The sequence below is a fragment of the Leptonotus elevatus genome, chromosome 13 (genome assembly GCF_054856555.1).
Source record: "Leptonotus elevatus isolate MCC_2025b chromosome 13, RoL_Lele_1.0, whole genome shotgun sequence".
NCBI lineage: Eukaryota > Metazoa > Chordata > Actinopteri > Syngnathiformes > Syngnathidae > Leptonotus > Leptonotus elevatus.
In genome coordinates, this window is record NC_141251.1 from 17426516 (window position 1) to 17451554 (window position 25039).

The window sequence follows — 25039 nt, forward strand, 5'->3', positions numbered from 1 at the left end:
AAAGTGCTACTTAAGTCGACTGGGTGTGTGTATGTGTGAGTTTGTGTGTGTGCGGTGGTGATGAAGAGTGACCCGAGAGGCCCAGCTAGTTACAGCCTCTCTGTTGGAGACCCCCACTTCCACAAAACAAGCATTGTCGTTATAATTTTCCAGACATTGCTGACACTCACAGAAACTGAAAATAACTTATGGGCACACACATTTAAAAAAAATTATAAGTGGACGAAACTGTGGTTGGTTAGTAACACGACGGCAAATGTTTGCCATTAACAAATTTACAGAAATTCCCTTTAAAGAGTGTAATCCGACTGCAGTTTTACACAAAAAGAAACGCACGTTCTCACCAAATGATGACTGTTAGGGACAATAGCCCTTGGGTGGGCAGTGCCAGTATTATTGTAGGTGTTTCAATGCTAATTATGTGTGACTACAGACTGTCAAAAGCTTACTGGATATGGAAATAATAAGGCTGGCTGGAAATGTTAAGTTGGAATGGCCAAATTAAAAAAAAAGTTCTAAAGAGGCTTTGTTTGAGGTTTGAGCACTGCTAAACAAATGAGCGCAAAACTGTGCTGTGGGACACCATTACACCACTACACTAAGAACACATCATCATCATGTGAAAAAGAGGAGAAAGAGGGGCGGGGTGTCAGCATCATGACCTCCACCGCTGGTTGCACAGAGCTTAACAGAGAGCTCTTTAGCCCCATTGGAGTGTACGTCAGCAGCTCGGCAAAACTCACACATACATAGTCACACACGCGTGCGTGGAAATTAAAGTAGCGGCCCGAACTATTGGACCGGTTTCACACATTCAGCATGCACATGGAGGCTTATTGAGCAGCGACTAGCAAGTGGAAGGACGGCGTTGAACTTTAATGCACCACTGGAGTTCACTTTTTGAACTTTTTCCTCCCCCTTCACGACCTCGCTCTTCTGGATTTCCTCCCTTAATTATTGCAGCACTTTTAACGCACGAAGATGTTCTCCACGCACCTGCCGCTGTTGTTCGTCTTCAGGTGTTTCCTCGGTGTCGCGTCGGTTCGGATCGCGCAGGGAGCAAGCTTGCCTCGGCCGCCCTCCTCAGGTGAACTGGACCAGGACGTGCTTCTCCAACACATGTCCAAACTGCACGAGAGATGCAACAGGGAACAGCATCTCAAAGACGGAAACACGGCCAGGGGTTTCAGAGCAAGCCAGGGTGAGTAGTTGTGAATGCAATGAATATCAGGAAATCATAATAAATAAATAAGTGTAAATAAAGGTACATCATATGTTATAAATCGATCAAATAGACAACTATTCACACTCATTAACACCTTAGGACGTCAATCGTCAATGAAACTAACATGTATGTTTTTGGAATCCGCTCAAAAAGTCAGAGCCCGGATTTGAACTCCACCGCAGAATTGTGAGGCAGATGTGCTAACCACATGAACACTGTGCCGCCAATTACCTAAAATAACATGCAGATTATTTAATTAGAGCCAAAACTAGAGCAAAATTATTATTATTATTATTATTATTATTATTATTATTACAATAATAACAGTGTTTATTATTGTGACTGTAGTTTCCAGTTGATATAGGGCACCATATTTGGAGATATTGCTAATATGTTGATTATCATATAAATGAAACAAAAATAATATTAGGACGATGCAGTGACGTTGTAAACTATTGTTAAACTTTAGCTAATTTTATTGTTATAATTATACCAATAGCAACAAAAATTGTTAGTGTTACATTGGATCTTATTAATTTAAGTGTACCAAATATTGTGTTGGTGGGCAGGGTATGTTACAAGCTCTCAGCGAGGCTCATGACTCAGCCAAGTGCTCTAAATAGGTGTGATTGTTTTGGAACAGTCTGTGAATGCATTTAAATCATGCTGGGACGATGCAACAGCTGCCTTCCCGCTGCTGAGAGTCCAATCCATTACCCCCCCCCCCACCCCCACACACACACACACACCAAAAAATGCCTGTGATATCCTGCGAGCCATGCCCGACTTCATGTCTGCTCAAACGGCGCCGAAGAGTGTCATTGTCATGGATTCTGTGTTTGTGTTGTGGCTCCAGGACATGTGTGACACCGCGACACGGAGCCAAGGGGAGAGCTTAGTCACAGCACTTCTGATGCTGTTTTTATAACTCATTTTTATCCCATGTACTTCTCACGTAGCGTAACATAACAGGCGCGTATTTTGACTGCGATGGCCTGGTGTAATCTAAGGAGAGATGTGAGGGACTTCTCACAACAATGAAAGAGCTGTTAAAACAGTCGATTGTGTCGCGGTGCCTGCATGGGCAGAGGGTGCAGGCTGTATTAAAAGGCTTAGAGTGAAGCTTGAGGTAAGCATTTCCATATGCAGGCTGAATCTGAGGTAATGTATATCTCCTGAGTCAGTCCATACTTCCGCTGAACTCTTACACAATGAACAATAAGTCTGCTGTTGAAGTTAATGTTCATCATGAATCTGGAGCGCTCCCCGCTTCAACGTCCACCCCTGCCACCCACATCCCCCAGAGTCTGGTTCCTCTTAAAGGGCGGCTTCTGCATGCACGTCCCATGCAGCCACTCAGTCTGCTCATGTAACACAGGCTTTTAACAAGGGAACGTGTTTAATTGCACCACTTTAGATTGTGTGAAGCACAATTTGTTATCGGTTCACAGATCTCTCCTGTATTTTCACATGGTTTTATCAACTTTAACAGTCAAAACTGAAGTTCAAATGAGGTTCTGTTGCAAGGGACCATTCCATTCCAGTTTTGGAAAAGATTTTTATCATCATGCTGATGCAAAACACTTTTTTTTTTACCATCACAGTGAACCTGTCCAAAACCAACTTTCCAGGATGATGGAAAGTATGAAACAAATATTGGCTTAATTAATCGGGCCGTATTAAAACAAAAGCATGGAAGCACCTGTAAGTTGCAAAACAATATGTTCTAGTATGGTACTGTTATTTTTATACAAATTGTCTAAATGTGTATTTAAAGCCAAATCACAGTTATATATGGTACCACAGCTTTTTACGTAGAAAAGAGCCAAAAAGAAAAATACATTTGGGGACTCATGAAAGTAGAAGCTCCAGCTTGCGCCAGCCGATTGCTTCAACCAATTGATTGAGAATGTGAATACTGTACAGTACACGGTATCCTCGGTTAAAGACGGTCCTGGCAAGCTGTTGTGGCGTTAGGGTTAGACGCGGAGAAGCCAGGCTAGTTGCTAAGATCGAAATGCAGTCGCAAAACACTTAAATAAGTGCTTGTGTGATACAGTAAACTTGTCACATAGGCCTGGTTAGGACGAAGAGTAACTAACTTTGAACTGCAAAATACCAAGCAACCTAATAAGTAACTCTGAGGAAATAATACAGAGTAAACGGCACAAGCCACGGAGACGGAAATGAAGAATGTCACCGCATACATCAGCTGAGATCAGGGGACTATAAGTATAAATAAATATTTAAAATATAAGAACCTTTATTAGTCTCACTTTGGAGAAATTTGCATTGTTTGAGCTGTAACAGTGGATATAGAAAATAGAAAAAATTATAGGAAGTACATTGCACAAACTTCAAACACTGAATTATTGTCTCTGCATTTACTATCCAATCCAATCTTCCTGGAGGAAACCCTGCATATGGTGCCTTCTGACCTGTGTAAAGTAGGTGGGAAGATGAATACTAGGCATTTAGAGAAATGTTGGCCTACCATAAAAAAAGAACCAGCCACAATAGAGTCCATACTAAGCTTTTAGCAGAGCGGGTTTTGCTCAGAAAAAAATGACTCGGCTAAGACGTGAAGCGTTGACAGTGACGTGCGTACTGATTGATGGATTGTCTTTGCAGTGCCCTCTGACCTCAGGACAGTGTACCATCTAAACCTCACGACCCTCCAGGACTCTGAGGTCATCCTGTCAGCCACATTCCACTTCCTGCTAGGACGGCTCCTTCCTCAAAAAGCGTGGCTCTGTAAACGCTTCAAGAGCTCATCCTGTCGGTCCTCCGCCGCACCGACAACTACGCCCGTCAGCCTGCTCCTTCACGCTGTCTCCTCAGGGTCGGGAGACAGTTCTGGGTCAACCGGGTCATTCCTAGGCAATGTGACCTTCCACCCTCACAGGAGAGGGGTGTGGCAGATGAAAGACGTGACCCAGGTCATAAAGGAGGCGAGGGACAAGGGTCATCGCCTTGTGTCAGTGGAGTTGGACTTCGGGCAGCAGTACCAGAGGAAAGCAGAGGAAACCGGTATCGCCTACCTGTTAGTATACGCAGATGACCAAGCCTTGGCAGAATCTAACAGTGTGTACCCAAGTCTTCAGAGATATGACCCGTTCTCTGAGGGTGCAGAGCTCTCGCAGTCCCCCCACCTCATGCACGGACCCAATTTCTCACCACAGTTGAAAGGACGCGTGAGGAGGGAAGCAACTTTTCTCCCAGACTCCATTCAAAACAATGAGCTGCCTGAGGTTGAATACAGGTCTGATGGATACAGGAAGGACGACCTTTGGGAGAGCTCATGGTATCCGGCTCTCAAACCCAAAATGAGAGCTGGGAAGCGGGAAAAGAAAAGGAAAAGCCATGAGGAAGGAGGTAAACAAGGAAGAGAAGGACATGATAGAGAATCTCCAGAAAGAACATCAGAAAGGTCTAAATTTGAAGCCTCGTCTGTGAGAAGATACAAAGATAGCCGCATCCAAGTGGTGGACAGTCAAAAGCAAGAGCAGAGACATGAGGTGAGGGATGTAAGGAAGCACAATAAGGGAAGTGCTCATCACTCCCGCTCGCCTTTTTTGAATTTCGATGATGAAACCATGCGCAAGGCCAGAAGAAAGCAGTGGGGAGACACTCGGCACCATGGCTGCTCCAGAAAGAACCTCAGAGTGGATTTTGCAGACATTGGCTGGAGTGAGTGGATCATCGCACCCAAGGCCTTTGACGCCTTCTACTGCTCAGGCGCATGTGAATTCCCAATGCCCAAGGTAAGAGCACAAACACTGAATCAGACTACTTTGTCTTGTTTAGTCCGGTATTACCCATCCTTCACCTCTTCTCTATCTGTCACCAGGTGGTGAAGCCCTCAAACCACGCCACCATCCAAAGCATAGTCCGAGCTGTCGGGATTATTTCCGGTGTTCCAGAGCCTTGCTGTGTACCGGAGAGGATGAGTCCTCTGGCAGTGCTTTACCAAGAAGATACTAACGATCTGGTGCTCAAGATCTATCCCAATATGTCCGTCCAGTCTTGCTCCTGCAGATGAAATGAAAACAATGAAGGATAAAGACAAAACAAGAGTGATGTAGAGTGTAACAAAAAAAGACTTATGAAGAATGAACAATAACTTTTGTCATTCTTGGCTTGGTGGTGTTGTCTGTCTGCTACAGGCTTGCTCTCATCTCTACATTTTCTGTGGAGACAAATTTTTCATGTCAATGTGTCACACTGATGTTCACACAGATAACTCCTGGACCAATTTCTATATTTATGCGTGTGTACTTTGGACAGCTGTATTTCAAGGCATCTATTATGCTACCACTTTGCCACAAAGGCGTTATACCGTACATTTAAAAGCAAAGTCAACCACTCCCCAAAATTCTTGACAATAATATGTTCTATGCAGCCCTACTAATCTAAATACTGTATTCTGGTTAATATTGCATTAGTGGAATATGAGTTAAGCAGCAAAATCCAGTAGCTTTAATTTATATCAAGAGGCGGCCATCTTGCCCACTTGCTGTCGAGTGAAAATTACATCATAGTTGCTCAGGTCTCAGGTAACAACCAATCACAACTCAGCTTAAGAAAACAGGTTAGATCTGATCGGTTGTTGCCTGTGAGCAACTGTGATGTCATCTTCAGTCAAGAGCAAGTGGCAAAATGGTCGCCCCCTGAGACGGATAAAAAAAAAACGGTTGGATTTTGGTGCATTACTCATATTCCACAAATGTAATATTAATCAGAATGTCATGTTTAGAGACTAGTGAGGTCACATATAACATATTATTGTCAAGGCGTGTTTAAGGTTGACTTCCCTTTAAATATTGAAATGTCAGATCTGGAAATCCTTCTTATCACATTCCCTCTCATAATGCCTTTAAAGTACTATGATGAAAGCAGAAGTTTTTTCCGGTAATGAGTCTATAAGATACTGTTTTAGAGCTTACTTTGTACATATGTGTTTAAATTATGAAAAGGTATGGTAGAGTAAAATAGTAATTTAATCCAACACTAGTATATATTTAAAAAAAATTATTTGTCTATGTTATTCTTTGTTCTATACTGGGTGTTTGGGGGCAGGGGCATTTTGTCAAAACAAAACTAAAAGCCACCACTGTTCAAAAAGAAGTGACTACAAAGGCAGGAAGATTCCACTCAAGATACCTTCCCCTTCCCCCAGCCTCTTGACCTATTATTGCCCCCACCAAAGGCTCCAACGTCTGTTGCCCACCAAATAATGTGACTGATGTGGCCGTGGTGGATTAATGGTTGATGGAGGGAACCGGCATGCGCTAATTAAGACGTCAGCCACTTGAACTTCAAAACGTGGAGCACTTCCTCTTTCCAACCCAGGATCCCCACCACCACTATCGCCCCCAGTTCTAAATAGATGGTGTTCTCCTCAAAGGACTGCAGAAAATTTTGAGAATTTGTGTTTGTAAATTGTGCCTGAAACTGTCGATGAAAGGACAGAGGGTACCTCTTGATTGTTATCTTTTACACTGCGGTGGCTTTGCCGTCGGTGTGCAGAAGTTGGCACTGGGCTGCACATCTGTTTGCAACAACAGAGTGCTTTGATGCTTGCCTTTGCCGACAGTGGATGCTCATTTTGTCTCTAAAAGACACGTCATGATAAGCACTTAGGGACAGGCAATTCTGTTTACTTCTCTCTTGGAAATTGTTTGTGTGCATATGTGAACAGTGTTTTCAGCAACATTAAAACTGTTTCTGTTGCGTATCGCTTTGTGGAATGTTTTACACCAATCGTGTACACAATATTTGTTACAATGTCTTCAACATTGAAGAGATCCGTATAACAAATTTCATATAAACTCAAGAACTTCTGTCTACATTTACTCCTGATACCAAGTAACTGCACCAGTACTTAATTTCTGAGAAAGGAAAATAATGCAAATATGTACAGTATTTGTAAATGTCCTTTTATGATGTTTAGATCAAACTATACACAGTATTGTGCCAGTGTTGTTTTAAATGAGCAATGTATTTTAACGTACTGGAATAAAAATGTATGTGTTTTATCTAAAAGTGGTAATTTTATTATTGCAACATAGTATTGTAATGTAACGTCTACTAATATAACATGAGCTGTTCCTCACAGCAAATGTAAGCCTTACAGCTCTATACAAATGAGGATTAATTATTTTTTAAACTGTTCATTTAAAGATGTGATTTGGGGGTTTAAATGGTGTTTAAATTATGACGACGACAGCAACGACAGTCGTCGTAAATCAAACTTGAAAGGATAACACATCTGAGTTCATTTTTTTCCTTTTGTTTCCTCATTGATCCCCAGTCTGGACCTACTGTAAAGTTTGCTATGACATCGTGAATCCAGTGTCAACCACAATCTGAGTCACAGGAGAGTACTTACAGAAGTCAGTTCCAGTCAACTAAACCACAGTCAGAAGTCAATATCTACGCGCCAAGAAGAAATGAGCCAAGCCAGAAACGAGCCAAGCCAGAAACCAAGAAAAAATATTTGTTTTTCCCCAAAATGACTGCTCAATTAACAAAAGTGAAATAAAGCCATTGTTGGACCAAAGAGGATTTTCTGTCTGGGCTGAAATGTTAATTCCTCACATGGTTGCTGAATTTAGAGAAATTAAGATGAAGCTGATTGACCGTTTAATCACGTAAATCTCAGTCCACAATTATAATTTACCAAATAACATGAAAATAGCTGCTTATTACAGAAGAACATTTAGATTTAAACTACTCCTAAAATCATCTTGAAGAGGGGGATAGTATGGCTTAAAAGAATACACTTAAAAGAGCAGTACTGTTTTGGAGTAGTTTGTGGGATTTTCTCAAATTCTACTGACAGTGTTTGCTTGGCTTTAATGTCTAACTGAACTTCATTATTAAAAGCATCTGTGAACTATTCATATTTAGCGAAAAGGGCAATCAACTCAATGGCTGTATAATCAACTTTTTCCAGTATTGTGGTACAACAAATCAGAGAGGACTAAAACCATGCATTCAAAATTGTTTTACATCTCACATTATAAGACACACTGAACGGGTTGGAGAATCTGACTTCCCTTCAGCCTCAAACATCCTTCATGCCTCATTTACCTGCCGGGCAACAATTTATGTCCACTTGTCCAAAGCCGTATGTAAGTTCGTCATTAAAGTGGAAGAAATTAAAACTATAAATAAACGATTGTGGGCTTGTGTGGATTTGATTCGGGTATGCAGCTGAACAATAATTGTTGCTAAGGCTGGAAAAAGGAAAGTTTCAGCTTCATCTGATTTCAAATCACTTTTTTAAAACTATTTGTGCTACAATTATTATTGATATATTTTCAGTATAGGCTATTTTTGGGACAACCCTTTATTAGCTCTCTGGGGTGTAGCTGTATTAGAAACATTTTAATCTATTTTCCCATTTGGTGGTAGGTGCAGATGGACAGACAGACAAAATCTTCAATTAAACTATTGTGCATGTTTTGAGGATGTGGGATGAAGCTGGAGAACCTGAAGAAAACTTACACAAGCACAGAGAGAAGCTGTCAACTCCACACAGGAAGGCCAGAGCCCACAGCTTATATCAGATCTGTACTAGATCTCTTGTGCAGGAGTAGGCTACCTAATATTGCGACATAATGAAAGCAAGCAATGTTAGTTGAGAGAGAGAGAAAGAGAGAGAGAGTTCAGAAATGTAATCAATTAGTCCTATTGGTGTTATTAAAGATACAATAATGTATTTATTGTTCAAATCGCAAATAAGGCTTAGAAGAAAACACTCAACACATGTTATATCTTGTTGACAAGTTTAGATTTGTAAAGGTGCAAACACTCACATTGCATGTACAAAGCAGATGGATAAATAATATAACAATAGGACCGCTTCGAGATATGCGTGACAATCATGTGCTGTCCTCCACATCTCCCATCTATTTGTATTTCCCATCCTGAGCTGCTTAAGGCACGAAGTCATCATCAGACTATCACACACAAGACTGAAGGACAGACACGCGCCTTCGAGGTCAGCGTCCATGTACCTCTGCCGCCCCCTAGTGGACAAGGCTGTTTCGACCTGCTATTTTATTACAGCTATCTACATTCGCTGTTAAACATCAAAGTCTCATTGTGAATCCCAGATTCTAAGCCTAATAAATAGAGAAAACCTCAATGAAAGGATAAATACATCTTTCTTCTGCCAAGTGAGGTCTCAGTTGTGTGACGTCATGTGTCTGGACAGGTGATGTCGTTCTCTGAAGTATTCGTGGCAGATGGGACAGGTGAGCTTCTCTTCCCGCCTCTTCCTCACCTGGGACTCTGCGGCAAACTCCTTCTTGTGGTGGGAGCGCATGTGGAAGACAAGGTCAGAGGTCATGCGGAAAGACAGGTTGCACTTGGCGCACCAGTTTTGCACCGACACGCCAAAGGAGGTGAAGGTGGGCGGGAGGACTGTCAGAGCCGAGGTGGACTGGACCTGAGCGGTTCTTGACCAGTGCTCCGATGCGTAATGGAAGGCAGCGTTTAGCGTGACCGGAGAAGGCAGCGTGTGAACGTCACCGCTAAGGATGCTAGGGGCCATCAGGTTGTTGTATCCTGAAACAGTTCTGGGCGCGAAGGCTTCTCTCATCTCCTCCAGGCAAGTTGAAGGTACCGTCGTTGGGCTACTGTGATGCAGTTTGCCCGCAGAGATCCTTTTACTGGGTTTACAAAAAGCGCTTCTCTGTTCTCGATTGCCAGAGTGGACTAACGAAAAAGCGCTACCTGTGCTCGAGCGCAAGCCAGAGCTCTCTCCTGTCTCAAAGTCCATCAACCGGTCATGCGTAACAGTCAATTTGGCTTCCCTCTCCTCTCCAAAAGTTGCATTTTTACATCCCAAATGATCCACTTTGGTTCTGTCAGCTTTTACCTTCAAGGGCGAATCAGATGCATCTCCTCCAGCCTCATCCTGGATCTTGGCCAGCTGAGTGATGTTGTCATCATTTGAAATGTTATTTTTTTCCAACAGGACGGTTTTCCTCCCTTTCAGGTAAACAGTTTCCTGATATTTCCGTTTATTCCCGGAGGGAGAGTCGTCATCTGTGTCGCTTTTTTTGTGTTCCAAATCTCTGGCGATGTTGTGGAAATCCGTTACACGCCGCTGCCTTTTGACTTCTACGTGCTTGTGATCGCGAATGTCACGACTCCAGGCGTCGCTCAAGATTTGCTTGCACAGGAAGCGGCAATGAGCCAAGAAGGGATATTCATTCTTGAACACCTGCTCACACCTGATACATTTGAACTCTGCAAACACACAGATATAGAGGTATTAGTATTACAATGAAAATGTACAATACAAAGGTCAATTTTGCTTATTGAGAACTTTAAAAACAACTACAGCATCTGCAGGCATATTGCTCATTTGGAGAGGCAGGTCAACCCAAAGTGTGGGATCACTTTGACTTTGCACTTAGACCTACAGTAGGTACCTCCAGAAGCAATTGGTCATCTGACCAGAAACATCAGGCATGAGCGTAGAGATAGAGCAGTTCCAAAAGGTCAGAGGGCAAGACCATTTTTGAGATTTAAAAACAAACAAATCTTAAAATGAATTCTCAAGTGCACAGGCAGCCATTCGAGGGGGTCCAGAATCTGAGTTATGTGCTATACGTTATACGCGGGAGATGAGCTGTTATATTCTGTGCATGTTACATCCTGCAAGCTTTCCCTATGATCTGTTTGTCGCTCATAGGTGGGGAAGCTGAACACGGAGGTGCACACCTGTGGGCAATTGGTAATTAGTTCCTTGTTTTAAGGATACCCAGCATACCAGCAGGTTGCTGGATCATTCCTCTGATTGCAGTGTGCATTCTGGTTTTCACGTCTTTGGGTTACAGTCTGGTCCTCCTGTTTGTGGCAGTGAATTTGTTTTTTTCTAGCATTATTCATGATTTGTTTGTACACTCTAAAAATGGGTAAAAAATAAATAAAAAAATAAGGACCAATCCTCTACTTGAGTCTATTTGACCCAACTTTGAGTCAAGAAATGTGTATTTTAGTGTAAAACAACTCATAAATATTGGTCAGATCCTTTACTTAGGTCAAAAAATCGGGTCATTTTGTATAAAACAACCCAGAAAGTTGGGTCAAATTGAACCAAAAAGTGGATCAGACCGTTTTTGTAATAATTGGGTTACTTTTGACCCAACTGTTTTTGGAGTGTACTTTGTAATTTATGCTCCTACCCAATATATATACATATACACACAAAAGATTATTCTTCGAGTATCCATTGACGTAATAGTAAGAAATTATAATTACAATTACAATTGTATGCTATGATGGGGCTATGTTGTCCCTAATATAAAGTACTGTAGTAAAATTAAGAACTTGGACACGTTTTACATCCCAACATATTATTGTCATCCAAATACCATACCAAAATACCCCAAATTGGGTGGTTGCTGTAATAGTTTGAAATTATGGAAAAGAAGCTCCATATAAATATCCCGGAATTATAATTATTTTAGTAATGCTTTCATCCGAATGCTTGATTAACCTAAATGAAGATCAGGGCTAAAATATATATTATTATTTTTTAATGGCTCACCTTCACTCGAACCTCTGCTGGTTTCTGTGAAGCCCAGAAGGTGACACAGCTCCCGGTCGTACCACACCAGCAGTTCCTCCTCCTGGTGGACGTCCCTGGTGGTCCGCACGTAGAGTTGACCTCCTTTCAAAAAGGCTTCCGTGTTCTGCTCCTCTCCGTTGCGCGCAGCTTGCACCAGCCGTAGCCACGACAGCACCAACGCCGAATTACGCATGGCCTCTGGGTCCACCTGTTGGTAAGGTCCATTTAGCACACAGCAAAACTGCATATGTTGGGTTTATTTTTAAGCCGACTCACTCTGAACACGCAGGGTTTAGGTCTTCTGTCACTGGATTTCTGCGCAATGAAAGCGATGGTGTCGTAAAAAGTGTGTTGGAGCACACAAGGACCAAAGGTGGTCCCCGCGGGGATGCTGCGCGTCACCACCACGCTGGTGTGAAGCTCGGCGGGATGCTGCACGAATTTGCCGTCACCCGGCCACATGGACCGAGCTAGGAAGGCGTGATCCATCGTTAAACTGCAAAAATAATGATGTTCACACAGTAGATTAAAATGCATTCAGAACATCCTGCTCATTTGTATTTTATTTTAATTTTGTATTAGCGTCTCTCAAATGCTTTGTTGTGGATAACAAACTAAACTAGCTGTTTTCTAGCATAAGATAAAATGTGATTGATCGGCATACGGGAATGCGATGGTGAAAAGACGATGCCTTGCATTCGTCTAACTGTCGTATGTAGCGTGTCATCGAGTCAAGCAGTCACAGTCGATACAGACGAAATGATTCAAGACTAACGTCCTTTGTCTCAGTTTTTCACTCGGTTTCTCCTTTTGTTTCCTCCATCTGCCATAAACTGTCTCATCTGTGCATGTGCGCATGAAGTTCAATCGCAGGTTCCCCGCAAAAATATTAAAGTGCAAGATTCTAAGATATTGTTTAAAAAAAATATAGCACGTGTTTGCAAACATAATAGACACTGTCAATTTGCTCTAAAAAGGAAAAAGTCTCATGTAGATGGTGCGTGGGCTCACCTGCTGGACATGATGGTGTTCTATGACAATGTGCTCCCTGGTGGTCCCACGACGAGCAAGTTATCCGACCGAGCGTTCATGTGCACTGTCGCCGCTCCAAGCTCCCACTCCCACTTATCGCGGATCGTCACGACACCCGCTGGTGCGTGGCGCAATGATGCAAACGCGCAGACGATTTCACTACCACCACCCCCTCAACCAAATTATCCACTGATTGGTTTGTGTGTCTTTCCAGAGGAGACAAGTGGCCAATGAATAGAACGCAATCAGATGATAACGGTGATGATAGGTCACAGCCCAAGACATTAAGGACACCGGATTGGATTAAATAATACAATATAAAGTCTAAATTCTAAAAGAACACTGGTAGTGCGACAGTAGGCTCTTGAAAGGTTTAGGAAATGTTGGATAGTTGTCAAAAAGAACAAAGAAGCTAAATTGAGACTTAAAGGGTCTAAATATTCATTGCAAGGTTCAAGTGACACAATTCACATATACACGCGTTCAAGTTTAGATAAAAAAACAAACAAATTGTGCATAAACATCTGGCATACATATATGCCAGTCATGTTGCAAATGCAGCATAAACACACAGATAGGATATACCCCGTCGATAAGGGAAACAAATGACAAGGAAGTCCCATCCAACCATTTTATAACACTGGTATGGTTGAGCCTTTACATTCAGTAACATTCATGCATGGTAAGATTCAGTGAGTGTCATGTTTGCTATTGGGCAAATAGTCTAAATGTTTCTGAATGAGCATTTAATGGCTTAGTCTGTTTCACAACTTCAGTTAGGCTTCAGGTGGTTCAGTTAATCAGAAAGAGGTTTATTTTGTTCTTGATTATGTTTAATTAAATTAAAATTAAATCATTAAGTTCATAATGACTTCTACTTTGTTGTTGCAAAGTGCAATCAAATTTCATTCAGGGGTAAAATGTCAGAAACGTTTTGAAAAGCTTACATTCCAATGCGCAGCAAATTAGGAATGCAAGGTTGTAGGTGATGTATCCCACCGCATGTCTTGGGAATTTTAAATACATTCTAAAACACAAGTGGATGAAAACAAAATTAGTGTGTTTTGCCAACCAACAAAACATGATGGGGTTTTTAAAGCTGCTGAACACAGAAAATTCAATTTCGACTCGCTACTCCCAACAGTGGCCCAAAAATGAAACTGCAGACTCACACAAACACGCACACATACAAACATGTAGGGCTTTTCCACCGGCGGAACTTTTGGAGAACTTTTCAATTTACCTTGGTAAAATTCCATTTAAAATCTTGTTTTTTATTTTTGTATTCATTTTTGCTTTTATATATATATATATATATATATATATATATATATATATATATATATATATATATATATATATATATATATATAAGTTTACTTTTTGGGATTACATTTTTGAGTTATATTTTTTATATCCGTTTTTATTTTCACTTTTAGTCATTTGTTTACTTTGAATTTTTGCATTTTTGGTTCTCCATATGCACTGACTAAGGCTCACTGGTTGTTCAAATTGATTGACTTTTTTTTTTTTTGGGGGGGGGTACATCGGCTGGGCTCATCAAACTCATACGTCATCAAACTCATTTGAATTAATTACCGAGAACTCTAAGAGGCTGTGGAAACACAAATTATAAATCACCTGCGGAACTTTTACAATCAAGAACTTCCTTTACCCAGAACTCAAATATCCTGGGCTTGTTGGTGGAAAAGCAGCTCCCAGGTGGGGAAGCGAACCCACGCCAACCTGCATCGTGGGCAAGTGACGGTACCACTCCGCCACCTGGAGCCCGAACTGCATGCACTCTTCTTCACGTACACAATGCACACATGATGTCACATCCACGGCGGGAAATTCCAACCCGGATCTAGTCTGAAAATTATTGGTCAGACGCTTGCAGGAGTACCCAATTGGTGTAAGAGGGATACTTGACTCATTGATCCATTTTCAGCAGTAAAACGTTACACGGTGGGTGACTGGTTAGCACGTCCGCCTCCCAGTGCAGAGGACGTGAGATCAAGTCTGAGCTTCGGCCTTCCTGGGTGGAGTTTGCATGTTCTCCCCGTGTTTGCGTGGGTTTTCTCCGGGTGCTCCGGTTTTTGTACCCCGCCTACTGCCCGAAGCCAGCTGGGATAGGCTCCAGCGCTCCCGCGACCCTTGTGAGGACAAGTGGTTAGGAAAATGGATGGATGGAAAAAGTTTATAGTTTGTCCAGAATTAATTTGATAACTTCATTATTTTCATTAATACCTTTAAAAACTAATATTTCCACTTGCTGTCGACTGAAGATGACATCACCTGTGCTGAGGAAACTGGTAACGACCAATCATGGCTTACCTGATTTCTGTGTTTGGTCAGCAAATGTTGGAGGGGTCGTTACCTGTTTCCTGCAGCACAGGTCATCTTCATTAATTTTACATGAAAAATAATGAAGTTATTAAATTAATTCTGGACAAAATATTAACTTTTTACTGCTTAGAATGGCTCAATCAGTCAAGTGTCCCTTTAATCTACTAATTATGTTCCATAAATGGTCAAATAAAAAAAGGTATTGTAACAATGTTTTGGAGGAAATTGTTACAAAGAACAGCTATAAGAGGAAGATTTTTGCCAAATTTTAAAAGATAGTTATACACAGATGAAATGTATTCAAAATGTTCTACTGTAAATATGAATATTCTTTCCTTTCTTCTTTTTTTTTTACCGAAAGTCTGTGAAGAAAACTGCAAAATGGGGAGGGGGGGGGGGGTGTTAATCTAACAAGGCTTTTGTTGTATAAACTATCCCTAAAGCTATATGAACCATAGATACAATACAGTAGCATATACTGTCCAAAAATAATGTTCAAATAACTAGCGCCAACGAGTAAAGTGCTACCCTCAACCCTCTGGGTGACGACTTCCCCAATCAATTGTGAGGAAAAAAATTCAAGTGATATTTTTGAATAACACAATACAATTATTGTTTTTATAACTTAGCAGGAAAATACAAATCATACAAATGGCTTACAAGAATTCCACGTTTTTAACAAAGCTTGGATGGTGTGTTATTTATTTATTTATTAAGAATATATGTTTAGCTTGTGTAGTTTCGAATGAATTACTAATGTTTGTGTTATACACTCTAATGCGCATTTACTGCATCACAATTCAAATTGATGCTGCACTGACTACTGAGTATAAAATTTGATTTTTAGATAAGTTTACGCAGCACATTTAGGCTAGAATTGCGCCATTTTGTAATTGTTTCTATTTATTTATATGGCCATATTTTACACCTGTTGCTTTGCCGTCCCCGCATTGAGGTTATTTATATTTTTCTTTTATTGTATTAGGAGTCGCTGTAAAACACCAGAATTCCTCCAGGGAAAAATAAAGTATGGTGAGTTGAGATGATGTAATCACTATTCTATTTCATTGTGAAGTGGAGTTTAGAGTCTCTCCTCGGGTGTCGCTCCTCTCCTCCATCCTGTCCAAGAGCCTCATGCTTCTTTTTCCCCACCCCAGCCTCTTAGGAGGCCGGCTTCCAGTCAACGCCTGTGCGGAGCGACACGACGTGGCCACACTGAGCAGAAAGCAACTTGAGACACGTCGATCATGTATTAACGGATGTCGGAGGGACAATGTGAAGATTTGCCGTGAGTAGCGGCGCTGTTGCTGGAAAGTTCGAACGCAAGCGGGGAAAGATGGCGAGGAGGCGCATCCACACGCTCCTCGCTTCGCTTTTGCTGGGACTTTTCCTCCTCCATGTATCGGTGAAAGGAGTGCAACAGCAGGAAGAGGAGGAGGAGGAGGAGGAGGAAAGGTCCTGCCAGGGCGCCTTCGACCTCTACTTTGTCCTGGACAAGTGAGTGTCGCTTATTATTTATGGCTTTTGTTACTTTCTCACGGCTGCGCTTTGCCGCGCAACCGCCTCGTAGGCTGGGAACGCGTGGCGCACCGGCCTGGTGCTTCGGCGTTTGGACAAATAAGAACTATAGGAGATAGTTGAGCCGAACTTGGAAATCCCCTCGTTTGGATTCTTAAACGATGACAAAGACTCCAAACAATGAATGCACTCGGCCGTGCATGGTCAAGATTACTGCGGTCATGCGTTCAAGTGTCGCACAGACTTGATGTTTGTTTGTCTCTCAGCCCATCCCCCCCACAGCCTACTTATTTATTTATTTACTTATTTATTTGGTCCGTGTGGTTCTTTTGGCCCGGTCTATTGGCCCGGTTCATAGCGGTGAGGCAAACAGAGCAAACAGAGCCATGGGAATGGGATGTGGGCTGGACCAGGCAGGATTGAGTTTCAGGCTGAAGACTCCTCCCTGCCTTTCTGTCTGGCGGACACAGCTGCAGCCAGCCATTTCAACAGTTGATCAGATTTACATACAACGTTGTGTAAAAGAGCCATTATAATACAATTTAGCAATGTTGAATAAAATGACCTGGAGTTCACATTTGCTTCGTCTTCCAAACACCAATTGCTCTGAATTAGAAAAGAAAAATGTAATGGTCCTGTAACCAACATCCAACATGAAACACTAATGCCACCTAGTGGCAGAAAAGTACCTCAACACAAATCTATGACTCAATGCACTACTTTTAACAGTAACTAACAGTAACATTAGGAATTACTTATCATTTAGTAACCATTAGAGCTGCCAAACGATTAGAAATTTCAATCAAATTAATCACATCTTAGAATTTTGATTAATCACAATTAATTGCTTAATTAAAAAAGGCATTTCTTAATCAAACAAATTTGCCCGCCAAATTTGAAGAGCACATGTGTTAATTCTTTGGACGTCTTCCACATTTTTTGATACACTGCACATGCTCATTCTCCTCTTTTACTAATCAGTTAATTACTTGCATAATTAAAAATGGGGGGAAAATTAGCCCAATATTTTGACATGACAAAGTATTCTGAATGTCATATGCAAACATTTATTAAATTATTTACTTTAATGCATGTTGTAATGTTTATTTTTCAAACACAACCTCTGCTACCTTTAACGTAACCATCCGCTGTCAAATAAAGGATAATCTGTGGTCAAAATTAATAGTGTGATTAATCTGCGTTAATACATGATTAATGCGATAATTTTTTGGGATTAATTAATTAGTTAACGCTTTTACTTTGACATCTTAAGGAACGATATTTGGCCACTTTTATGATAACATTAGTCTGAAAAACATGAAAAAAAAAATCATTCATTGCATATTTTGTGCAGATGTAAAAAATCTATTAATTTACAATTAATCACAAATTGAATCATGCAATGAATTACAATTGCAAATTGTAATTGACTGACAGCCCTAATATACAAACAGTATATGCATGTATCACTGTATGTATATATTGTATATGTGTGCCCGTGTGTTTATAGGCAGCTGAGCGTTGGAATTAAATTAGTTTTAAGTTGAATTAAAAAACAACATTAAAAAGCCTTAAAATAGATTTGATGATACTTGCAGAAACCCTGTAAGAGTCCAGCCATACATTTTGCTGGAGGCTATCCAGCTGACTTTTAGCAAGATGTGTGGTACAGCCTGGAATGGTTAACATTTTTAAATGACCCTTCTAAATGCTTCATAGTAAATCACAATGTCCCATCACAGGTGAGCTATTCTTAGAACAGGCCTACGGTCTATACATGTGGCCCTTGGAGCTGACCTAGTGGCCACAGGTACCATGTTTAGGGACCCCTGATTAAAAAGTTGTAAACAAACCCCAGCAATGTCTCACGCAAAGTGCATTCTAACCGAGCGCATGGGTGAAGTTTTCTTTTGGCATTACTATTTTCGGAGACTAGCGCAGTTGGTTTGCGCCATTGTGGGCGTGAACACAGCCGACATGATTCCCAACCAACCAACGTCATTACCTGTCGTTCCCTTTATATTCAGCGCAGTTAAGGCACTGTGATACCAGAATTTGACCCACTGGAACTCACGCAGAAGGTCGAAGCATGAAAAGTTTGTTTATAAGGAACTGCAAGCAGACCTCCACTAGTTGATGATGTAATGTTGGCTAAGGCAAACTCAGATCACCGCTTTGAGTTGTGGAGACTTAAAGACTGCCTTCCACCTTATAGTCTGTGTCCGTGTGTGTGCCAATACTTAGACCTGGTTCCAACAGACACAAAGTTCAGTTTACTTTCAGCCACTAAAATGGTCAGATGTGCCAGGGGCGTGTCAAAGGAAACGCCCTTGGTAATGCCAGAACGCCAAGCATGGCGCGGAGCCGTCTACCAAATTCCCAAACACGCTAAACGAGGCTTGCACTGGCACAAAAATCAAGATACGCTAGTTTTTACACTCACTCAGCTGTGCTGTCTACCATTATAGAGCCATGTTATTCTGTGAAAAATGTTCTTTAGGTCAAATGTTCACTTAAGATGGTGTTGCCAGTCTACTGCACTTGTGTAATTTACTGTACAAATGTGCATCCGACAGTGTGGACATTGGGCGCTGCTCAGACATGATAATTGACATTTTTGTCATTTCTAGGCTCCAACTGCAAAATGATGCACATGGCTGCAGAGTGATTAGACATGTCAAAACGTGTAGCAGACAAGAGAACGGATAAGGCTTAAAAAAATGCAACCTGATAAAATGTTATGCCCACATTTGTTCAGAGTAAATCATAGGTTTTGAATCAATTTAGTTTCAGCATCTAGTGATTTGTGTAGCTTGTTGTCACATGTCCTCAGTTTCCCTTGTACTCACACTCATAGGAGCTGTGAAGTCCACACTTTGAATGACATTTCACTCTTTGGGGTGTCCACGGCAACATCTGTCAGCTGCTCTTCACTCTTTACCCTTTGCTTCCGAAAGTTTAAGAGGAGCCCGAGGGGTGTGCGTCATGCATGGCCAGCTCTCCCAGTGCTTGGACCTCTGCATGTCTCCACAGGCCTCCGGGAAGCTGCTGCTCTTTTTTGTCTTTTTTTCCCCTTTTACATCAACTTATTGGCCTTTTCCCCATCTTTAATGCCACACGGTGACCCATTCAGCAACACCTCAGTGGGAAAGAACTACGGCGTCCTGCATGTCGAGAGAATAGATCTAGATGGACAGAATAAAAAAAAGAAAAAGATCATCAGCTCCCTGCATTCCTCCACTCAATGTCTGACCTACACTAAATAGCAGGCTGACTATTTCCTTTGTAACCCAAAAGTTGGGAGGTTGTGGTGGAGTTGTGTGCTCAAGAATGAATACTTTGTCAGCTTTCTTAGTGTAAAGTACATAAGAATATGTGTAGAAGAGTAAGGATTTGTATCTCAGATGAAAATTTAATGGCAATCATGTGGAACTGGAGCCTTCAGAAGAATTAGAGCATGTAGAGAGAGAATATGGGATTATTGCCAGACATTACAGTGCACCCACAAATGTCGAATTCAATCCATTCTACAACACTGGTCAACCTACGATTTGCTCTGATTTTGTAATAACATTTCCAAAAGAAAGTAATGCAATAAGCAATAATCGGTTCCATGGTCAGAATGTTGCTCTCTAAAAACATAATTATGTGTATTTTTATCCTATACAAAAATGAATGCAACTGCTGAAGGTGTATCTGACTTCATGACATTCCTATATATTTTTTTTTACCATTGTAAAACTTAAAATAATAATAATAATAATTTTAAAAAACTGTCAACAAGTGATACTGGGTCAAGTACAGTGGTACCTTGATTTACGAATTTAGGATTCTTTCAAGGTATGACTAATAGCTCAGCAGATGTTTTATGTATTTTTTGCTAAAAAATAGAGCTACCATGTTAATTTAGAGAGAGAGAGAGAGAGAGAGAGAGAGAGAGACAAAGCACTAAATGGTGGAAGCAAACTCAACCTAACTCACTTTGCAACAATGATTTGATTATACTTTCAGATTTTTGGTGAAATTCTACTACATTTTAGAACACTGACTTACTGTTGTGTTCCAAAAAGAAGCACGCGAGTAGTATTACTACTCCACCTTTTGCTTTGTATTCTTTTCTGCTTCCCATCTCTACACTCCTCTCTATCGTCTCTCTAGTGGTGGGAACAGGACACCACACTTACACAACATGTCTTTGCATAAAGGTGTTAATATTTTATTGTATAGTATAGCATACTTGTATTAACTACATCAACCCTGACTTTTGAGAAGCTAAAAGAAAGTAGTGCTTAGATTTTACTTTACAGTCCAAATGGCACTAACTAGTAGAAATGACTGCCTATAAATCTCTCTTCTGTTTATTTGAGCCAATTTGGAATCCTTACTTTGAAAACCTTATATGGTATTGTGAAGACTGTGTCCCAAGCAGACCCCTCCTGGAACCTTTATCATGTCCTCGGTCTACAAAAAGGATAAGTGGAGCAGGAAGTGACTGGTTAAACGGGTGGAACTAAAGAAAGGCATCATGAATCCAAACAGCTCCGACTTTATTTCCTTTTACAAACTTGTTCCACTCTTCAAACTTTCACCCTCTGTCCATGTCTGCTGTTTGATGTCATTGCAACCCCTCCACCCCCTAACCCCCGCTGAGTGCTATTTGTGCACCCCTCTGTTGTTCATGTTGCTGCCTTTTCTCTCCCTCAACCTGTTGTTCGACTGCCTGTGCTCATCACCATCTGTTCCCCTCACTGCCACACACAAACAACCAAACAGGCATTCACACTCTTGCGCATGGACACACACAGGCCAGCTGCCCGCTACATGTTCACTGCTACGGGCTGCTGCATCTGTCCCAGTCTAACCTCAACCCTCTGGCCCAACAGCAATTAGCCCCCATTAGCAGCACCCCCGGGACTGGGCTTCATTAAGGAGATGGTCATGTAAACAGTAGAAGCATGTAGCAGGCTAAGCAGCAAGGCTAACAGGTTACAGTGCAACATAATGGAATGTGACCACATAGACATATTCCGAGCATACCACCACTCTTGCATGATACAAAATAGCAACATGCTAATGCTAAAAACTTTTTTTTTTACGTTCGCTCTGAAGTTGCATTTCTCCATTTGTTTCTGTGAATTATTATTGTGGTTTTAGGTTTCATTGGAGGTGTTGGTTTTGGTTTCCAAATACAATACACAATTAATCGAAACAATCTAAATCCCTGCCAAATCTGCATTTTCTTCTTTTGCAGATCTGGAAGTGTGAAGCATCACTGGATCGAGATTTACTCTTTTGTGGAGCAGCTGGCAGAGAAATTTATCAGGTGCACTAATTATTGTTCAATATTTGCCAAGCAGTGGAAAGTCTTACAGTGGCTTGACCCGAGGAAAGTCTGTTGAAATATCTAACATAAAAATGTTAATGTCATTTATGGAATGTGTCAAATTTGAGACTTGAGAATGTAAATGGCAAACAACTGTGTGTTCATAGTCCGATGTTGAGAATGTCCTTCATCGTGTTCTCCACACATGGCAAAATCATCATGAAGTTAACTGAGAACAGGTAAAGATGCAGGACACATCTGTATTGCATGTTTAGCTCTATCTCTGTCCCAGGAGGTTTTTGTGACATTTGTTTCTGACATTTATGTGGAAAATACCAAGCTGATTTTCATGAAAAATTGAATGTAGCTTATAGTCCAAAATCTAGAGTCCATTATGTTTTGGGTGCAGGTCCAAATTACATTCCTGCTTTTTAAGGATTTTGACATTTTTTTCATCGACCCTCTGGCTTTTATCTGATGGAATGCTCAGAGGCTGCAGAGCGCCACATCTCGTTTCTGCTGAAGTTATTCTCCTGTTGACCACAAGTTTCACTCTTAAGCCATTTTTTTCTGTCATTACACAGACAAAGCTTCTTTTTTTTCAAAATATAGCCAAAGCAAAAAGCCTCATCACTGCCTCATGACATTATAAGAAATAACTAGCTGCACCACAGACTCAAATATACCGTACATCATTTTGCAGGAAATTGTAAGAACTATATTCTAATTATAATTTTAAGTGTATTTTCATGCTATTCTTTTACACCAAATTAACATTAATAATATAAACGTTGGTATAAAGTCAAAACATTTTTTTTGAATAAGCTCAATATATGCAGTATCACAAAACAACAAATATATTCCCCACAGTAAAGACTACTGTATTTGTGATTTAAAATTTTATCTCATTGCATCAGAATTATTTCTTGACTACAATTAATAGTAACGCATGGCAACAGAGCTCCCTCTTCGTTGTGGTAAAGAAGGAGCTGAGCCGAAAGGCAAAGCTCTCGATTTACCGGTCGATCTACGTTCCTGCCCTCACCTATGGTCACGAGCTGTGAGTCGGGACTGAAAGAACAAGATCCCGGATACAAGCGGCCGAAATGAGTTTCCTCCGCAGGGTAGCCGGGCTCTCCCTTAAAGATAGGGTGAGAAGCTCGGTCATCCGGGAGGGACTCATTGTCAAGCCGCTACTCCTCCGCGTTGAGAGGAACCAGTTGAGGTGGCTTGGGCATCTGGTTCGGATGCCTCGTGGACGCCTCCTTGGAGAGGTGTTCCGGGCATGTCCCACCGGCAGGAGGCCCCGGGGACGACCCAGGACACGCTGGAGAGACTATGTCTCTCGGCTGGCCTGGGAACACCTTGGGGTCCCGTCGGAGGAGCTGGTTGAAGTGGCTGGGGAGAGGGCCCCCGCGACCCGACCATAAGCGGTAGATGATGGATGGATGGCAACAGAGGCCTTTCCTAAAAATCTTCTTTTTGCACATAGCAAATTTAATAATGTAAACAAATGAGTCCATTTTACATTTGTCTTTATCATGCAACCCTTATTATCCGTGCTTATTTCAAATATGAAAGTTCAGAGAAACGTTTAGCAGAAGTGACTTAAAGACGCTGAAAAGATTAATGGTAGTCATTTGTCTGTAAAAATTGTGATTTGATTTGCACGCTTCACCTGGTGTCAACATCCCTCTTATGAGCGCACACATCTACTACTCTGCTGGAATTTCTCTCTACTCTAGAGGTTTACATTTGTTTCACTGGGAATATTTCTTTGAAGTTTTTCATATTCCTTCTGCCGTGATTTTTGCTGATGCTTCTTTTTTGTACCCGTCAGGGAGGCCATCACTGGAGGGCTCAGAGCTCTAAAAAGTGTCATTGCTGGAGGAGACACATTTATGAACCTTGGCCTGGAAATGGTAGGGACAAATTGGAAAATGGTTTAATTCATTATCTACAAACAGCACAACTGAACACACTAATATAATATTCAGACTAATTATGTCTGTGTGTTGGCAGGCAAATGCACAGATATATCAAGAAAATCAAGGTAAACTCTTTCTACTGCCAATCTTCGTTAGACACAAATACATTGCTTCACAGGCCTTGAATTTTGCATGCTTCACAGGGACAGCCAGTGTTATCATCGCGTTGACTGACGGGGAACTGAACGAGTGGCAGTTTGACACAGCTCAGCGAGAGGTAATATGGGATGAGGAGTTGCAAATATTAAACTGCTACTACTTTTGAAGTATTATATCACAAAGTTTTTTTTTATTTTTTTGGGGGGGGGGGGCGAAACTATAGCCTCAAGTTTGTGAGTACAAAGGTTTTCCAGTTTTGAAAGTCCTTTTTACTTGCTATGCTAGCGTTCATGATTCAATACTCAATAGATGTCAATGCTGTAACCAACCCTCTTTTTTTCCCTTTTTTTTTTGCGCGCGGAACGTTCCGTTCTAATGTTCTTTTTCAGGTCTTGCAAGTCACAGCAACACGGCTGGTGACTCTTTTGGCTTTTCTACATTTTTTCTGTTTATGTGTTCCATCCTCACAGGCTCAAAGGGCCAGGTCTATGGGAGCCATTGTTTACTGTGTAGGGGTCAAAGAGTTTAATCAGACCCAGGTAGGAAGCACGGAAGCGAAGTGAATGTTTATAAACATGCAACAAAGCAAACACAACATTGTCTGTGTGTGTATGTTTTTTTTTTAGCTTGCGACCATTGCAGACACTATGGAACATGTGTTTCCTGTGTGGGGGGGCTTCCAAGCACTCAGGGGAATCATTGACTCGGTAATACACACAAGCATACAAATACACAAAGAAACACACTAAATTGCATTATCTCAGCAAACTGTCTTGTGCTTTAGATCATCAAGAAGTCCTGCATTGAGATCCTCGCAGCTGAGCCGTCCAGTGTGTGCGCAGGAGGTAAGGGCCGTGCGGTGAGCAAGGTTCCCTCGTTAAGACTTTGAAGCAGTGATGTGTGGGTGTGATTGT

The 25039-nt window shown here is 41.4% G+C and overlaps 3 protein-coding genes across 3 annotated transcripts in view; 2 read left to right on the forward strand and 1 right to left on the reverse strand.

Annotated features, from left to right (window-relative positions):
* Window positions 1–711: 711 nt before the first annotated feature.
* Window positions 712–7792, forward strand: gdf10a (growth differentiation factor 10a). The gene is made up of 3 exons (XM_086092187.1): window positions 712–1201; window positions 3857–4989; window positions 5076–7792. The coding sequence occupies exons 1-3, from the start codon at window positions 982–984 to the stop codon at window positions 5265–5267; spliced, it is 1545 nt and encodes a 514-aa protein (XP_085948313.1). The 5' UTR covers window positions 712–981; the 3' UTR covers window positions 5268–7792.
* A 1131-nt stretch (window positions 7793–8923) lies between these two features.
* On the reverse strand, window positions 8924–12968 carry znf488 (zinc finger protein 488). The gene is made up of 4 exons (XM_086092531.1): window positions 12828–12968; window positions 12093–12312; window positions 11796–12024; window positions 8924–10489 (listed from the first exon to the last, which is right to left on the reverse strand). Exons 1-4 carry the CDS (start codon window positions 12836–12838, stop codon window positions 9420–9422), a joined length of 1530 nt encoding a protein of 509 aa, XP_085948657.1. The 5' UTR covers window positions 12839–12968; the 3' UTR covers window positions 8924–9419.
* A 3353-nt stretch (window positions 12969–16321) lies between these two features.
* The window catches only part of antxr1d (ANTXR cell adhesion molecule 1d), a 31203-nt gene continuing 22485 nt past the window's right edge, over window positions 16322–25039 (forward strand). The window contains exons 1-9 of the mRNA XM_086092530.1: window positions 16322–16694; window positions 21967–22038; window positions 22206–22277; window positions 23879–23960; window positions 24061–24091; window positions 24170–24243; window positions 24596–24664; window positions 24752–24832; window positions 24910–24970. Of these exons, the coding sequence (XP_085948656.1) occupies window positions 16534–16694; window positions 21967–22038; window positions 22206–22277; window positions 23879–23960; window positions 24061–24091; window positions 24170–24243; window positions 24596–24664; window positions 24752–24832; window positions 24910–24970 (703 nt within the window). The 5' untranslated portion in view covers window positions 16322–16533. The remainder of the gene's footprint in view (window positions 16695–21966; window positions 22039–22205; window positions 22278–23878; window positions 23961–24060; window positions 24092–24169; window positions 24244–24595; window positions 24665–24751; window positions 24833–24909; window positions 24971–25039) is intronic.

Coding starts and splice junctions, on each gene's coding strand:
- gdf10a (XM_086092187.1), top strand. CDS start 982: ATGTTCTCCACGCACCTGCCGCTGTTGTTCGTCTTCAGGTGTTTCCTC. Junction 1,202..3,856: donor GGGTTTCAGAGCAAGCCAGG/GTGAGTAGTTGT, acceptor TTGTCTTTGCAG/TGCCCTCTGACCTCAGGACA. Junction 4,990..5,075: donor GTGAATTCCCAATGCCCAAG/GTAAGAGCACAA, acceptor ATCTGTCACCAG/GTGGTGAAGCCCTCAAACCA.
- znf488 (XM_086092531.1), bottom strand. Junction 12,025..12,092: donor CTAAACCCTGCGTGTTCAGA/GTGAGTCGGCTT, acceptor CCTTACCAACAG/GTGGACCCAGAGGCCATGCG. Junction 10,490..11,795: donor CAGCAGAGGTTCGAGTGAAG/GTGAGCCATTAA, acceptor GTGTGTTTGCAG/AGTTCAAATGTATCAGGTGT.